The following is a 14,974-nucleotide window of genomic DNA, read 5'->3' on the forward strand; positions in this document are numbered from 1 at the left end:
TAAATCAACAATATTAATCATATTTATTTTAAAACTATATAAACAAAGATCATTTTGTTTTAGGCTTTATGACTTTAAAATATCTAGCAGAGGCAAATACAAAACTGTCTGCCAGTAAACCCAGATAAAAATGTATGCTGACAATTTTGAAGACATTTCTAATTTTATTTTATCCACAATTTTAAAACCAATTAATTTATCAAAGATTTACTTAAGTCACATCAACTAAAAAAAACTGGGAGTTAATTACTATACATTTTATATGAGTGCTAATTTATTTAAACCAATCAGAATAAAATTTCTTAAGGGATTTCTGGCTGACTACACCAGATTTTATGTAGATACAACATATAACATACGTACATACACATAAACATATTTAAACACATATACATACATATAAAGATATCAGAACTTTTATTTTAGAATTTTAGTCGTGATATAGTAAAACACATAAAAATTCACCAGTTTATAAAAATGATTAGATGCAAATTATTTTTCTGACAAAATGGGCTAAGGATAAGCTTTAAGCTTTTTTAATAGGCAATCTTATAGAGGCTGTGAATCAAATTTGGGATAAAGCAGTTTGAGTCACTCACCAATGCACTGAATTGAACAAAGAATAGTTAACTGTGAAAGTGTGCTGAATTATGTGAGTAGGACCAAAAGACAAGAGTGATTTTTAACAAGGTTTATACAGTATTTTCTTGGACTCAATTCTTTGTTGTTGAAGATAAGAATGTTGCCATTCTTTTTTGTATAGGGAGGAAGGTTTTACATGGGAATTTCATCTTTGCTTTAAAAAAAAAACAGTAGGAAGGTCAAAATGACTTTCTTTTATATCTGCTGGTTTTCAAGTGTTTTTGTTTTTTTAGTAGTATGTTAGAATAGCTGTTTAGAGAAGGATAAAGTGGGGATATTGTAAGAAAGGGAGGTGAAAGGTCAGGAAAAGAAAAAGTTCCAGCCACCTTTGAGACAGTATTTTTTAACAAGGCAATTACTTGCATCCTGAATGTATTTTGTTTTAATTTTTTTTAGCCTCAAGATATCAATGAAATATGCATATCTTATTTGGAGTATATGATTTTATAGCCTCCATCTTTTAGTTCAGTTTTAAGAACAACAGACTAAATGATCCCTGTAATGTTTGAATATGTTTCTAGCTGGAGTTCTAGAAAATATTCTGGCATGACATTGAACTTTGAGACCTCATTTCGTGGGTGCTCTGATTTAATGCCAACTATGCAAAAGTCAAGTAAATGCAAGCACTGAATACACAAAGGCCAATTAAATAAAAGCCCAGACAGAAAATAAAATACATGCTTACCAGTAAGAATGATAAGCCTTCTCCAAAGAAAGGGAAAAATTCCCTCATCCAAGCCTCAAGGTCCAAACCTCGCAGCTGAGGTCAACTGGGGGAAAATAATTCTGCCCAACAGATCTACCAAACAAGAGGGGGAACGATCTCTCCCTAATCATATGCTAAATAAAACAGAACTCAAACCATATTTGAGAGTTCTGTCCAAGAGATACTCGCTGGGAGGAGAAAGCATGACCTGTGAAAGTGGTGGGGGTGTGGGGGTTCAAAGGGCCCCAACACAGGTACCTCATGCCATAGCTCCAAAGGCCAGTGATTCTCCCTGAGGTGAGTCAGCTTTGTATCCCACTTCTGACACCATGTATGTCAAAGTCAAAGTGAAAATGTAGACACAAAACTCTAAATTTAGTGTTTTATTTGAGAAGAATTTCAATTCTAGGTCATCTTTAGTATGTTCAACAAACAAAGAGAAGGTTGAGGGTTTTATTTTAAACGAAGAATGTTACTTGTGGTCTTAAGAGAAAGCTCATTGGTATTAGTAAAGCTCTGGGGAGCTGGCAAGCTCCAACTGGTGGGCAATGGCCATAGGCAAAATTAGTCCTAGAGTTACAGCAAGTTATCTCAACAGCTATAGACAAAACTGGTCTCAGGTTACAGCAAGTAGTTTCAGTAGCCAGGCTCACAGAGAATTATATTCTTTGAGAAATATTATGTGTGCCAAGTACTTTTTCCCCCTAGCTTCTTGACTCTGTTTTAGTTGGGTGTGACAAGCATGACTCAATTTATATGAGAATCACAATTATAAGAGAACAATTATAAGAGAATCACCAATTTATGTAAGCACTTAGGCTAAAAAAGTAGTAGTAAAAACATCCTATGTGGCCAGCAGCCTTGAAACAATAGAATTTAGTCAAATAATGATTACCTGCATCAAATATGCTTTCCATCTAAGTAGTTTCCCTAGTGATTTTTGCCAGTATTCTAATTCTACATGGAGTAAACACAAACTGTAAACGTTAAGAAATTGCCCATGGCATAATAATCACCTTTCAAACTTCTCATATGTTAAGGTTACTTCTTAATAATTATTATTTTCTAATAATTTGGAGTTACAGAGAAAGTAAGATTCCTTCAAAGTTTGGTGAGTTTGCTGGGCACGGTGGCTCACGCCTGTAATCCCAGCACTTTGGGAGGCCAAGGAGAGCAGATCATGAGGTCAGGAGATTGAGACCATCCTGGCTAACACGGTGAAACCCCGTTTCTACTAAAAAAATACAAAAAGATTAGCCGGGCGTGGTGGCGGGTGCCTGTAGTCCCAGCTACTCCGGAGGCTGAGGCAGGAGAATGGTGTGAACCCAGGAAGTGGAGGTTGCTGTGAGCCGAGATCACACCACTGCACTCCAGCCTGGGTGACAGAGCAAGACTCCGTCTCAAAAACAAACAACAAACAAAAAAAAAATTTGGTGAGTTTTTTTTCAAAGTTTTATTCCTTAGATATTATCTGTATAATCAGATAGTCTGGGCTAAGCCACAGCCTCATTCCTTATCAACTGGGTAATTTCAGAAAAGTGTTTTAACTTCTCCAAATCCTAGTTTCTTCCACTATAACATGAGGATAGTCAACACTGACAATGAAGGATGAGCATAAGGATTAATGAGATAGGATGTGTAAAGCTAGCCTCATTCAAGGCAACGGTCACTGCTCAGCAAGGGAAAGCAGTGATTATGACTATATTGCTGAGATTTTATTAACTAACCTTTTGCCCTATTAATTTCATGACCCCTTTTTTAAACAAGTAAGTGTCAGAGGAAGATCCTATAATGTCAATGTGTGCCCTATAAAAGTTAATCAGGACTTCAGGGTATCTCGAACTTAATTGTTCACATGCCCATTTGATCATTCTTTTCTCTTTCTTTTCCTTTCCTTCCAAAATAAATGTCTCTTTTCTAAGCTTTAAGTAAAGAGCATGTGACCATTCCTCAATGAGCTCTTTTACATGTTTTGCATTGTTTAGCTGAGAACCAACTTGAATGTTTTTTAGACAAACTGTGGTGATTTCACCATCCACTTTCTCCTGACTCAGAATGTGGAATTTTTTCAGTGTGCTTTCATAAGATCTACACTTGTGTTGCAGGTAAAGAAAAACATCTGTGTCAAGCACAAGCATTTCTCCACTTCTAGCAGTCTCGGGTACTAAGGTCCTGACTGATGCCAAAGAGTTATTACTTCTCTGTATATTCCTTTGGGGATTTTGTCTATTCCACTTTCTTCCCTCACTGGTAAAATTTCTGTCTTTTTCTAAGAGAGAACATGCTCTTACTAGCAAAGATTCTTTGAGCCTCTTGACAGCCAGAAATGATCCTTCCACGGAGATTCTTCCATTGGGTTTCAAAGGACTGAAGTTTAAACTCGGGATTTTTTTTTTCAGGTCCTTTACCAGAGTCTCTAGAGTAACTTCTTTCCCAAAAACAGAAAGATCAAGGATGGCATTTACAGAGCTGAAGATCTAAAATTAAAAAGAGAGAAATGAAAACTGCCTAGTGGGAGAGACTACATAAACATGTTCTTTTCTGCCATTTTCTTGTCTCTGCAGAAATTGCATTAAACCAGGCCCCAGTTGCCTGCCCCAGACTTCCTGACTTCTTGTACCAGGGCAGCCCATCAAAGTGATCCCATTTTGTTCAATTTGGGATTCACACTCCCTCACCACATACCCCAAAACAGAGGTGCTCAAATAATTTTTAGAGGCAGAATTCTTTTTTGAAACAGTTTTATGCAGAACCATACATATAAACTCCTCTGGTTCTGCTTGGATAGGGGTCCCCCAAGAGTCATTCCCACCCCCAGTCTAAAGTTCATCAGATGGCTGCATACAACTCTGAGTGTCTTACAGAATCAAGTTAGTAAACCATTGCTTTGTATTTTAACTTTTTCTTCTTTTTCTTATTTCCTGTCTCTTCAAAGCTTCTTTTTAATGTTCATTCTAATTGTGTTTTCCCAAAATAAGCCTTTAGGTTGGTACCTGGCATCATCCATGACAGTATAAGAGCTTACTATCACTTTAAAAGCATTAAGTGAGGCTGGGCGTGGTGGCTCACCCCTGTAATCCCAGCACTTTGTGGGGCTGAGGTGGGAGGATTGCTTGAGTCCAGGAGTTTGAGACCAGCCTGGGCAACATAGGGACACCCTGTCTCTAAAAAAACGACAAAAATTAGCCAGGCCTGGTGGTGCACACCTATAGTCCCAGCTACTCGGGAGGTTGAGACAGGAGAATCACTTGAGCCCAAGAGGCAGAGGTTAGAGTGAGCTAAGAGTATGCCACTGCCTAGGTGACAGAGCAAGACCTTGTCTCAAAAAATACACATTTTGTAAAATAAAACATTAAGTGACACACATAGAAAGATAAAACAGATGAGGCAATAACCAAAATTTCAAGGGCCAGGGTTGGCCTTTAACACTGACTCAGGGAGTTTGCATTTTCTTTCCTAGAAGTCATGGAGTGAGAGCACTTTGTGTCTCCTGCCGTAAGAAAAACTTCAAAGAAGAAATGGGATACAGGACTATCAGTACACCTTCAGCATCACACCTTACCTTGTCACTAAAATGAGAGACTGTGAGTTCAGCATGTCTAGCCTTCCTTGCTAGCCGGTGTTTCTTGTGTCTGATGACATTCTCTGCAACTAAGTGGAAACACTGGCATCAAAAGTGTTTATGGCATGATACACTAATAATTTTTTAATAAAATAGGCATATTCAATTATACAAGAATGTCTAAGATTTTTTTCTACATTTTTCCTCTAAATTCAACATTCAAATCACTTTTTTGTTGCACTTTAACTCATTAAAGTTCATTGTATGCATAAATATGATCCAAATCACGTTATAAAACACACAAGGCATTATATGCATGAATAAAAAAAAAAAGGTATATCCCCATCTCTGTTAATTCTAGTCACAAGAAGACTTTACATTCTTGATTCAAGTTATCATACTATTCTGGTTTTCCTCCCAATTCACTGGCTGACCTGCTGAGTCTCCTTCCTAATCCTCCCCTCTTCCCATTCTCTAGGCGTTGGCAAGACCTGGACCTCAGGCCTCATGCTTCTTTGCTAACCTGTACCCATCCCCTGGGTGATCTCAACAATCTCCATGGCTTTAGACACCATCTCTACATGAATTGTTTTCAAAATTCTATCTTCAGCCTCGATCTTTCTTCCTTCTGCCTGTAGAACTCTCTACCTCATTATCCTAATAGGTGTCTCACTGACCCAAACTGAACTCTTGATAACTCACTCCCTTCCAAATGTATTCTATCCCCAGTGTTCTCTACCACAGAAAATGACATTTAATCCATCAACATGTCCCAAATACCCACCAGTTCCTATCACCTGCCCTGCTACTGCCCTATCAAAACCAACGATGAGTAGTAATTCCTGTTCTTCAAACAGCTGCTACGTTGCTCATTTAAGAAAAGGCAGTCCAATCTTGTCAATCCCCTGCTTGAAACCTTCCCTGTCACCCAGAATAAAATCCCAGACACCTTGCCATGATCCAGCAGTTACTGAGCATAAACTGGCCCCGGCCCCCCATCTAACCACATCTCCTATCACTCTCCCCCAGCTCATTCCACTCCAGCCACACAGGCCTCCTTGCTTTTCTTCCACACACCCAGCATGCTCCCCACTCACAGAATTACCAGTCCTTCCCTTGGCCTAGAATGTTCTCCCTGCTTATCTGCATGAATCATTCCCTTACTTGGCTTCTGCTCAAATGTCATCTAAACAGAGCATTTCCCTTCCTATTCATCTAAAATAGCACTTTCCATCATATTCTATCCCTTTATTCTTCTTTATGTCTTGTCATCGCACTTAGTATTTATGAATATATAATCATAAATAAAAATATTTAAATAAACAAATATCTAAGTTGTATATAAATAAAGCACCCAACATATTATAGATTCATTTGTTTAAAATCTGTCCAGATGTACGTTTCAAGAAAAAAAAAGACTTTGCCTATTTCATTCATTGCTATATCCTCAAGACCTAGCATGTTGCCTGGTAAAGAATAGGTACTCAGAAAACATTTATGAATGAATGACCAAGGCCAATCTCTCCCTCTCAATCTCTCTCTGAGTTGCCAATTAACATATAAAATATTAACTTTCAAAAACACTACCATCTCCTTAGAGAAATACTGAGCCCTTGAGCCCCCTCCTGCCATTCCTTACCTGAACATCCCCATTGAGAAGAAATGACTTAATTAATGGTGACAGCTAAAGGTACTGAAAATCCATAGTGCCTTGGATCCTTCTCTGGACTCTGTCTTCCCTCAAGCAAAGCAAGGTCTCTTCCTCTGCTCCTACCCCCATGTGGTATGTTCACCTCTAAGAGCCTGGCATGGAGACTTGTTTTTCTCTGGCAATGTATTTTCTGCCAGCCACTAAGTTGTAAAGAAGGTTGCCCATTCCATGAGGCTGAAGGGGTGTTGTGTGCTCTGCCAACCCAGTTTCCTCACCATCTAAGTCAGGGATTAGGTGCAGGGAGCAGAATGACTCAATCTGATCTCAGAGTCAAGCCACACTTCTCAATTCAACTTTGCCAGTAATAAGGCAGATACTATATTAGAATATCTATTTATTCTAAAATATATAGTTGAGGCCACCTGAAAATTCCCAAAGTAGTCATCTTGTTTATGAGATTATGTATCATCTTTATGAGGTTTTTCTCCATTTTTGTCTGTATTTTACAGGTTTTCTACAATAAAATGTAACACTTTCACCCCAAGATATAGACAGATTCAAAATACAGAAAAAAGTTTTCAAGAATTTGCCAGTCACTAGCAACTTTATCATGAGCCATTTTCATATCTTTTCTTCCTAAAGCAGTATCATGCCATTTGTATATTCAATAAACAATAAAATATTTTTTTAAAAAAGTTACTTTAGCCAGGTGTGGTGGCTCACGCCTGTAATGCCAGTACTTTGGGAGGCCAAGGCAGGCAGCTCACTTGAGGTCAGGAGTTTGAGATCAACCTGGCCAACATGGTGAAACTCCGTCTCTACTAAAAATACAAAAATTAGCTGGGTGTGATGGTGGGCGCCTCCTGTAATCCTAGCTATTCAGGAGGCTGAGGCAGGAGAATCACTTGAACCTGGGAGGTGGAGGTTGCAGTGAGCTGAGATCACACCACTGCCTTCTAACCTGGGCAACAGAGTGAGGCTGTCTCAAAACAAAAAAAAGAAAAACAAAAAGCTACTTTAAAATTTACCAGTTCCGTGGATCATTTTAATAAAATGTAATTTTTAAATTTCATTGAAGAAGTATTTCTAAAATTACAAAAATTTGATTTAGAAATACCTTTTTTTTCTTTGAATATTACATATGCAACTCCCTTGGTTCTTGTAGGATATATCACATCTTCAACATCTCCACCCTCATTCTTGATGTCTTGGAAGTGGCTCTTTACTAATAGGGCCAATAACTGATCACTAAAAAGGCCAACTGGAAGACCAGCAACTACAACCGTTCTTTCAGGAGCTTTGGATTCCTTGACATTCAAAACTGATGCCTGTAAGAGAAACAGTAGGTTATTCTTTAAAAATACAAGACTCTACATAATAAAGGTGACATCACACTTCAGTAGAGAGAATATCTTATTCTATAAAAGTACTGGTGCAGCTGGTTAGATACTTTTTAAAAGGGGTGTAGGGGAGTAAATCCTTGCTTCACACCATATACCAACATAAACCCTGTATGAATTTAAGAGTTAAATGTAAAAATTAAACCTTTTTTTTTTTTTTTGAAATGGAGTCTCTGTTACCCAGGCTGGAGTGCAGTGGCGTGATCTCAGCTCACTACAACTTCTGCCTCCTGGGTTCAAGCAATTCTCCTGCCTCAGCGTCTCAAGTAGCTGGGATTGCAGGTGTCCACCACCATACTCAGCTAATTTTTGTATTTTTAGTAGACACGAGGCTTCACCATGTTGGCCAGGCTGGTCTCAAACTCCTGACCTCAAGTGATCTCTGCCTCAGCTGCTCAAAGTGCTGGGATTACAGGCATGAGCCACCACACCCAGCCACCCTTTTTTTCATAAGTTGAAAATACTGGTTAATATTTGTCTGATTTAGGAAGCCCTAAAAATAATGGAAGAAGTTACCATCCTTTTTTTTAATAAGTTGAAAATATTGGTTAATATTTGTCTGATTCAGGAAGGTCTAAAAATAATGGAAGAAGTTACAAAGGAAGGAAAAGATCAAAAATATAAATTTAAAAATTTATTAATTAAAAATAAGTCAAACTAACCACAAAATATGGTATTTGGAGGTGGCTATATGTTTTCTTTACATTGTAGAGTCTAAAGCATGTGAGAGAGTAAGAAACACATCCCCTACTTTTATTGTCAGAATCAGGAAAGTTACCATAAAAAAAAAAAAACCCTGGGCCATGTATAGTGGCTCACGCCTGTAATCCCAGCACTTTGGGAGGCTGAGGCGGGCAGATCACCTGAGGTCAGGAGTTTGAGACCAGCCTGGCCAACATGGTGAAACCCCTTCTCTACTAAAAGTACAAAAAGTAGCTGGGCGTGGTGGTGGGCGCCTGTAATCCCAGTCACTTGGTAAACTGAGACAGGAGAATCACCTGAATCCAGGAGGTGGAGGTTGCAGTGAGCCCAGATCATACCACTGCACTCCAGCCTGGACAGCAAGAGACTCCGTTTCTAAACAAACAAACAAACAAACAAACAAACAAACGAAGCCCTGGCAATAACATAGGGACTGCAACGGAGTAAATCCTGCCTCCCAGCACATATCTGACATGAAAGTCAGCCATAGCAAATACACACTATTGCAGACCCTGCCACCATGCTGGACACAGAGTATCAACTGGAAGTAAATCCTTCCTTGGGCTCATTCTCTTTGAACTTTTATTATCCACTTAAGGCTTCTATCTAAATGCTTTAATTTGTCCCTCAGCCTCATTTCGGGAAATGGATTTATAAGCTTCTCCCAATTTTTATACAGTTAGTCCACCTGAGCTCAAACATAAGCTGTCCTAAGTTACCTGGGGTTGGACAGGACAGCTCATGGGCTAGAGTAATGGTTAGCAGACCAGAAAGGAATTTGGGGCCCTCAGTCCAGAGGCCTCTCTATTCAATAGGACTCCACTGAAACTATTTCTGACCTACCAGATCAGGAAGACAGTGTAAGCACCCGCACACACACATACACACATACACACACACACCACACACACACACAGTGTCCTGTCCATCCCAAGAGCCCCGTAAAATGAAAGTAAAACAATTTTAAAAAGCAGCCCGGGCACGGTGGCTCACACCTGTAATCCTACCACTTTGGGAGGCCGAGGCGGATGTATCACCTGAGGTCAGGAATTCTAGACCAGCCTGGTCAACGTGGTGAAATGCCGTCTCTACGACAAATAAGCTGGGTGTGGTGGCAGGCGCCTGTAATCCGGATGAAACCCGGTCTCTACCAAAAACACAAAAAATTACCCGGGTGTGGTGGTGCACACCTGTAGTCCCAGCTAGCTACTCCAGAGGTGGAGATAGGAGGATCGCTTGAGCCCAGGAGCTCGAGGCTGCAGTGAGCCAAGATGGCACCACGGCACTCCAGCCTGGGTGACAGAACAAGGTTCTGTCGGAAAAAAAAAAAAAAAAAGAAAGAAAAGAAAAGCCTGAATGAACACTCCAGAGAGAACCTGCTAGCATTTATATCCCAGAGCAAGTTCTCCCCCATTTATGGGATTTGAAGGGGCCCCAGCCTAAAAATCAAAAGTACTTGCATGATTTTAAGTAAATTATGGAATGCAGACCAGGCAAGGTGGCTCACACCTGTAATCCCTGAACTTTGGGAGGCCGAAGCAGGAGGATCACCTGAGGTCAGGAGTTCGAGGACAGCCTGCCAGCCTGGTGAAATCCCATCTCTACCAAAAATAACAAAAATTACCTGGGCGTGGTGGCACATGCCTGTAGTCCCAGCTACTTGGGAGGCTGAGACAGGAGAATGGCTTGAATCTGGGAGGTGGAGGTTGTAGTGAGCACCACTGCACTCCAGACTGCCTAGGCAATAGAGGGAGACTTTGTCCCAAAAAAAAAAAAAAAAAAAAAAAAAATTATGGAATGAAAAAAAAAAAAAAAAAAAAAAAGGAAAGATAAAGGAAAGAAAGAGAAAGAAGAACAAGAAAGAAAGAAAGAAAGAAAGAAAAGAGAGAGAGAAGAAGAACGAAAAAAAAGAAAAGAAAGAAAGAAAAAGAAAGAAAGAAGAAGAAAGAAAAGAAAGAAGAAAGAAAGAAGAAGGAAGAAAGAAGAAAGAAAGAAAAAAGAAACTGAAAGACAGAAGACAAAGCGCTATAAGGAAGGAGAGGAGGTAACGGAGGAGGAGGGAGTAGGTGAGGGAATCCATTTGACCCATTTGCTGGGAACATTTTCCTAGAAGTGGAAAAGGAAAAATACACATAACATTGGACTAAAAGGAGAAAAAGTAATCACAGCACACTATTGGGACCTGTTATAAACAATATGTACTGTTTACATTATTACTGGTTTTTCACTTTTAGACAAACCTGGTAACTCTTAAAAAAGGCCAGGTGCAGTAACTCACGACTATAATCCCAGCACTTTGGGAAGCTGAGGTGGGCAGATCACTTGAGGTCAGAAGTTTGAGATCAGCCCGGCCAACATGGTGAAACCCCATCTCTACTAAAAATACAAAAATTAGTGGTGGCAGGCGCCTGTAATCCCAGCTACTCCGGAGGCTGAAGAACCAGAATGACTTGAACACGAGAGGTGGAGGTTGCAGTGGGCCAAGATCGTGCCACTGCACTCCAGCCTGGGTGACAGAGTGAGACTGTCTCAAAAAAAAAATAAAAATAAAAACAAAAATATTGAAGATTTAAATATGGCTACAAAAAAAATAGAAGTGCTCAACCCTGTCAATGTAAGAATAAAGGCAGGGACATCATATCAGAAAGCAAAAAGGCATAAAGAAAAACTTTATTTTTCTAGTGAAGATTCCCTCACTGCATTTGTGTTTATTTCTTTTGGGAGATCTTCTTTTTTTTTTCCTTTTATTTTTTTTGAGACGGAGTCTCGCTCTGTCACCTACCCTGGAGTGCAGTGGTGTGATCTTGGCTCACTGCAACCTCCACCTCCTGGGTTCAAGTGATACTCCTGCCTCCGCCTCCCGAGTAGCTGGGACTACAGGCACCAGCCACCATGCCCGGCTAATTTTTGTATTTTTAGTAGAGACGGGGATTTCACCATTTTGGCCAGGCTGGTCTCGAACTCCTGACCTCGTGTTCCACACCGCCCCTCGGCCTCTCAAAGTCTTTTTTTTTTTTTTTTTTTGGACAGAGCCTCGCTCTGTTGCCCAGGCTGCAGTACAATGGCGTGACCTTGGCTCACTGCAACCTCCGCCTCCTGGGCTCAAGTGATCCCTCTACCTCAGCTTCCCGAGTATCTGAGACTACAGGTGGGTGCCATCACGCCCAGCTAATTTTTGTATTTTTAGTATAGACTCCTGACCTCAACTGATCCGCCCGCCTTGGCCTCCCAAAGTGCTGGGATTACAGGAGTGAGCCACCGCGCCAGGCAGGGAGATCATTTTCTGCACTCCAACAATATCAAAGAAAAACATGCAATCAATTTAAACTCAGGAAATCTTACTTCAGTTCTACGCCCTCATTAGTACTAATACCGTATTTCTTTATTTGAATGTCTACATGTAATTTATCTTTAAAATCAAAGAAACTTCTCCCTGAACCAGTATTTTTAGGAGAAAAAAACATACAGGTGTAAATTTTGTTTGGTAAGAACTAGTTTCTATGAATCATCTAATGAATTAGTACTTCAATGACTTGCCAGTATTTGTCCTCCTTTTCGTAGGCTGGAGAAAGTATGGCTAATATAGATAATTTTACTGAGGTCAGTTATGAATAATGAGGGTTATTCATCTCTTCTACCCACGATTAAGATAAAGAATTGTCCTAGAGAAAGACAGTCCTTTCAAGGACTTTGCAACGAGCAGCTTTTAGCCAAGAGATACTAAGGTGATGGCGCTTTTCCTTGCATCAGTATTGTGTTATAACAGACTTGGCCGTCTTATCAGAAAGCAAAAAGTATATAGAAAAACTTTACTTTTGTAAGTAAGGCATTGGGAAGAAAAAGAAGATTCATTCACTGCATTTGTTTACATTGATTTTCTCAAAATCAGTTGTTTATTTTGAATGACGACGCCTTTACCGCCACCAAGTCAACAAAAACACACTTGCATCTCACAATTGTTTTTGCCATTTCCGGGACTCTAGCATTTTAGAGCAGGAATTAAAGGCCTTGCCAAGGCTTTTAAGCGATTGATGGAAACAAAACAAAACATAGAGGCTAAATTTTGAATTTGCTAACTTTTCTTCCTCACCAGCACTAATAATAAAAACGTCCTTTGTGTCTCTAGAGAGAAAACTAAGACCACAAAAGACAAGAATTCGCACCAAGGCAGACATAAGACACGAGGATGTCTTCCTGACTTGCGTCCTTGTTCTTACTAGCCCTTTTCTAAAGGCACTGTGGCCTCCATTTCTGGCTAATCAGTCCACTTTTGTTCCCCCCAAGGCGTGGGAGGCCAACAGTTAAGCCCTAATAGCCTGCGAAGCAGCTCCTAGAGGAAACGGCGGCGTCCCCGTCGCCTGTGCAGTGGGTGCGGGAGGTGGCAGCCTAGTCCTGCGCTTCTGCAGCGGGCCTACACCGCACCGCCGTACGTGAATTTCAGGAGCACGCAGTGCCGCAGCCCGGGAAGGTGCAGCGAGGCTGACCTGAGTTTGCCCGCCTGGGTGGACGGCTCTCCGGGGTCCCCAGGGCCCCTCCGCGCGCCGCCCCTTCCCGCGCAGCCCTGCACCCTGGCCCGTCGCGCCCGGTTCCGCGCCTTTCTAGGGGACCATGGCGACAGTGCAGGCACGGACCTGCTCCGCAAAATCCAAAGCAAAAGCAACTTGCCATGGCGGAGGAGAGACGCGCCCTCGGCGGCCGCAGGAAGCCCACAACCAGCGGAACGCGGGGGATGGGGAGAAGAGCGAGCAGGCAGGTTTTGGTTTCGTTATTTTGTTCCCGCTCCCTTGGAGGCTACGAAGAAAAGGGCGGCCCTTCCACCGGATCCGGCTGTCTGCTACCTCGTGGCCTGTGGGTGGGAGCTCGGACTCAGGAGTGCTGTTGCCAGCGCCTGCCCAGACGCCCTCCGTATTTTTGCAACTTTTGGAAGCACGCTGGAGGCCGAGAGGATTCCTCGACAGGAAATTTGGGGATTCTGTGGGTGATGCATAAATGATTGCAATTTTGTTTTTACCCGTTTTGCTAGGCAGCAGCAACAACAGCAGAGCTGATTTTAAAAAAGAAAAAACGCAAAAAGGGAAAACACATGGGAGGTGGTGGCGCCTTCCTGTGTTGATACTGGGGGGCTACGCTTTTCATAACGTCAGTCATCTCGTAGTCGCAGAGCGCCCTAGATGTAATGACAGTTTTGAATGGCGTGCATTACCATGTAAGGGAGTTAAATATCTTGCATGCATGCTGTCTTCTGTGTTTGTATATTGGATACCATGAAGTTGAAGGGCATGTGGCTAAAACCTTTTTGCTACATGAAACTTTACAACACTTTTGAAAACAATTCAATTTGGTTTATGGTTTATGCGCACTGTAATATTTCTCCAGATAATTGTCCAAAATTTCCCATACAGAAGGCTTTTGTCCCATTAGTTGCTGGCCTCAACCTAACCATCTAGGATATTAAACTGCTGCCAGAATTTTACATCCAGCTACCTTTACTTTTTAGAACGTTTTCTCTATAATGTTATTGATACCAATTTCTACTTCACACAGATGGTTTTTTGCAACAGCAAGTAAAGTTTTTCTAGCATCAGTTTTTAAAAGCCCTTCGCTCAGTGAAATCTGAATGTCTTTCCTATGCCCTTATGATCTGTCCAGCCTTCTTCCCCTTTCCCCACCCCTCACCTGTGCCTTTTCCTCTGCACAACCTACCCCAGTTCCCCAACCCCCACCTCAACCCCCAACCCCGTGGTGGTCACCTTCCCAGCCCAGACCAGGAGCCCTCTTGGACCTCTACCGGGTGCTAAGGATACAGGATGAAAGCACCAGGTCCCTGCCAACAGAGAGCTCACCACCTTGTCCATGCCTTAGTATAGGACCCCTGAATGGCACCTATGGGGACACAGGGAATCTCTGGACAAACTTCAAAATCAAATCAATGAATGCATGAAGAACAAAGGTAGATGGCTAGCAGATATGAAGAAACCCAATCCCACTCCTAAGAAATGTAAATCGAAATAATAAGATACCATTTTTCTACAACTAGAACTGCAAAACTAAAAAGTGTTAGCCTGAATGTAAGAAAGCATCAGAGTTGCTGCAAGCATAGATAGATGCACATACTTCTAAAGATTTTTATCAAAATGTAAAGTGCAAAAAAATGTAAAATGCACATATTCTTAGTCTCAGCAATTCCACTTTTAGAACTGAACTTGAAGTTATAGTGCACAAATGGCACTAAGATATTGTACAATGAAATTTTAGTTGTACATTGCTTGAAATACAGGTAGTAATTTTTTTTATAAACTGGAATCCACCTA

At 41.0% G+C, this 14,974-nt stretch overlaps 1 protein-coding gene across 1 annotated transcript; it reads right to left on the reverse strand.

Moving 5' to 3' along the window:
- Positions 1-400: 400 nt before the first annotated feature.
- RBM43 (RNA binding motif protein 43) lies at positions 401-13,480 on the reverse strand. Its single transcript, XM_010382502.2, has 4 exons — positions 13,329-13,480; positions 7,679-7,889; positions 4,911-4,999; positions 401-3,825 (listed from the first exon to the last, which is right to left on the reverse strand). The coding sequence occupies exons 1-4, from the start codon at positions 13,329-13,331 to the stop codon at positions 3,067-3,069; spliced, it is 1,062 nt and encodes a 353-aa protein (XP_010380804.1). The 5' UTR covers positions 13,332-13,480; the 3' UTR covers positions 401-3,066.
- Between the last annotated feature and the right edge of the window lie 1,494 nt (positions 13,481-14,974).

The sequence above is a fragment of the Rhinopithecus roxellana genome, chromosome 14 (genome assembly GCF_007565055.1).
Source record: "Rhinopithecus roxellana isolate Shanxi Qingling chromosome 14, ASM756505v1, whole genome shotgun sequence".
Taxonomy (NCBI): domain Eukaryota; kingdom Metazoa; phylum Chordata; class Mammalia; order Primates; family Cercopithecidae; genus Rhinopithecus; species Rhinopithecus roxellana.